Here is a 2,196-nt window from a genome sequence, read left to right as displayed (position 1 = left end):
GAAGCAAGCAAGCAAGAAGCAAGCAAGCAAGAAGCAAGCAAGCAAGAAGCAAGCAAGAAAGGAAGCAAGCAAGAATGAAAATATTCTCTCTCAGGGCACCTGGGTGGCTCAGTCGGTTAAGCATCTGCCTGCAGCTCAGGTCATGATCTTGGGGTCCTGGGATCGAGTCCTGCAATGGGCACCCTGCTCAGCAGGGAGTCTGCTTCTCCCTCTGCTCCTCCCCCTGCTTGTGCTCTTGCTAGCACTCTCTCTAATGAATAAAAAAATCTTTAAAAGATATTCTCTCTCTCATTATTAAATAGTATCTCTGATTTGCTAGGTTATCTTGAGAATTCCGGCAGGTGCTATCTCAGAGGAGGTTGGGATTGCTACTCTTGCAATTAATAATCAGCATAACTGTGTCAGATCTGTGCAGTCAAAACCAAATCTAGGAATAACTTCAGTTATCAAAGGACCAGTTGATTTGGGAAGAATATTCATATCTTTGTCAGGTTCAAATTTAGTCTTCTCAACAATGGATATAATTACTTTGCCGTTTGTCCACTGATGATCTTGTTTTTTCTGTTGGCAGCTATGTCTCCAAAGCAATATGTGATGATATGAGCATAGTATGTGTGGTGTCCAGAATTCGTGAATCCAGCATTCTGGTGATGTATTCTTTGCATATGTAATGTGGAAACTAATGGAATTAGCCTTGCATCATCTCCCTCAATGTAGTAAAGAGAATTCTGTTCGCAAACCCAGAATGATTGTTTTAGTGATATTAGGAAAGAAGCCATGATTTAACTAATAAATCAGACACTGTAACAGACAGTACAGATCCGGCACTATGCAGACAGAAGGCAGAGCAACATAGCCTTTGTCCTTGCCAGCAGGGAGAGTATAGAATACAAAGGGAGTAAAATATAACTGGTCGCAGATCAATTCAAAGGGAGCCTATATCGGGGGAAAGCATGACTTCAGACTGAGGCTGGTTTAAAGGGGGCACCTGGCTCCGTCGGTAGGGCATGGAACTTTTTTTTAAAAGTTTTTATTTATTTGACAGAGCGAGTGAGTGCACAGAGGGAGCAGCAAAGGGAGAGGGAGAAACAGACTCCCCACTGAGCAGGGAGCCCAATGTGGGGCTCCATCCCAGGATTCTGGGATCACGATCTGAGCCGAAGATCTGTTTAACTGACTGAGCCACCCAGGCACCCGACCATGCAACTCTTAATCTCAGGGTTGTGAGTTTGAGCCCTGTGTTGGGCGTGGAGCCTACTTAAAAAAAAATTGTAAAAGTGAAGGTCATCTGTATCAGTCAGTGTTCTCTAAAATGTAAGCAAAACCTAAATGTGTTATAAAAACATAGACATTAATATTTAACGGCAGCTAGAAGTGACTCAGGATATAGATGGTAATAAAAAAATGCCCAAGAGGACTAGGATATAGGACATACAGCAAAAGGTAAATCACATGGAAATTTCAATTTGCATAATTTCACGGCCCCTGTAGTGGACATGATAAAGAACTGCCCCCTAAGTTTATCACTGGTTCAGGATCCGGAGTTCAGGGAGAGAGTACGAATATATCAAGCCTGAGCCCCACGGGTGTGCTGTCCTGGCTGTGAGAGGAGGGGAGGACTGGAAGAAACAGGACGTGAGAGGGGGACACAGTACTCTCATGAGAATGTAATCTCAATGGGGGATTTCTCCAAGGAGCAGTGTGGGTTTCTGGGCTGTTAAAGTGCCCACCATTCCCTCTTCCTCAAAATGAAGCTGTGACCAGGAGGATAAAGGAAAGGAAGTCAATGGAGGGTGGCTGGAGATGGACAAGGCTGGGTGGAGAAGCTGACAGGAGATGCATTGTTCTGGGACAGCCACATGTTTGGCTTAGGTCCGAATCAAAATCCGCGAGGAGGAATACATACTAACACGGGGTGGAAAGTCGGGAAGTGTCAAGTCACACAGCTGCAGGATCTAACCCAAATATTTTGTTTAACAAAGGAGAAAAAAAGACCTGTACTTTATAGATCTGTGTTTTTTTAAAGCTTCTTTTCATTGGCATTTAGAAAAGTGAGTTAGAAGTAGCCCTAGCATACGCCTGTAATGAGTATCACGTCCTATGCCAATTTTACCTCCGTTAAGAAAATGTAGCCATCGTGACTAAGGAAAGCCCGTGAGGCTGTTTTCTTTATTAGAATCTGTTATAAAGGGAATA

General features: G+C 43.6%; 1 protein-coding gene across 1 annotated transcript in view; it reads left to right on the top strand.

Moving 5' to 3' along the window:
• The window catches only part of FBXW12 (F-box and WD repeat domain containing 12), a 20,923-nt gene extending 20,252 nt beyond the window's left edge, over nucleotides 1–671 (top strand). The window contains exon 8 of the mRNA XM_034997532.1: nucleotides 572–671. Within this exon, the coding sequence (XP_034853423.1) occupies nucleotides 572–671 (100 nt within the window). The remainder of the gene's footprint in view (nucleotides 1–571) is intronic.
• The last annotated feature ends 1,525 nt before the right edge of the window (nucleotides 672–2,196 follow it).

Source organism: Mirounga leonina, unplaced genomic scaffold (assembly GCF_011800145.1).
Source record: "Mirounga leonina isolate KUSES-001 unplaced genomic scaffold, KU_Mleo_1.0 Mir_94, whole genome shotgun sequence".
In the NCBI taxonomy this organism is placed as follows: domain Eukaryota; kingdom Metazoa; phylum Chordata; class Mammalia; order Carnivora; family Phocidae; genus Mirounga; species Mirounga leonina.
This window is presented reverse-complemented; position numbering and strand designations above follow the sequence as displayed.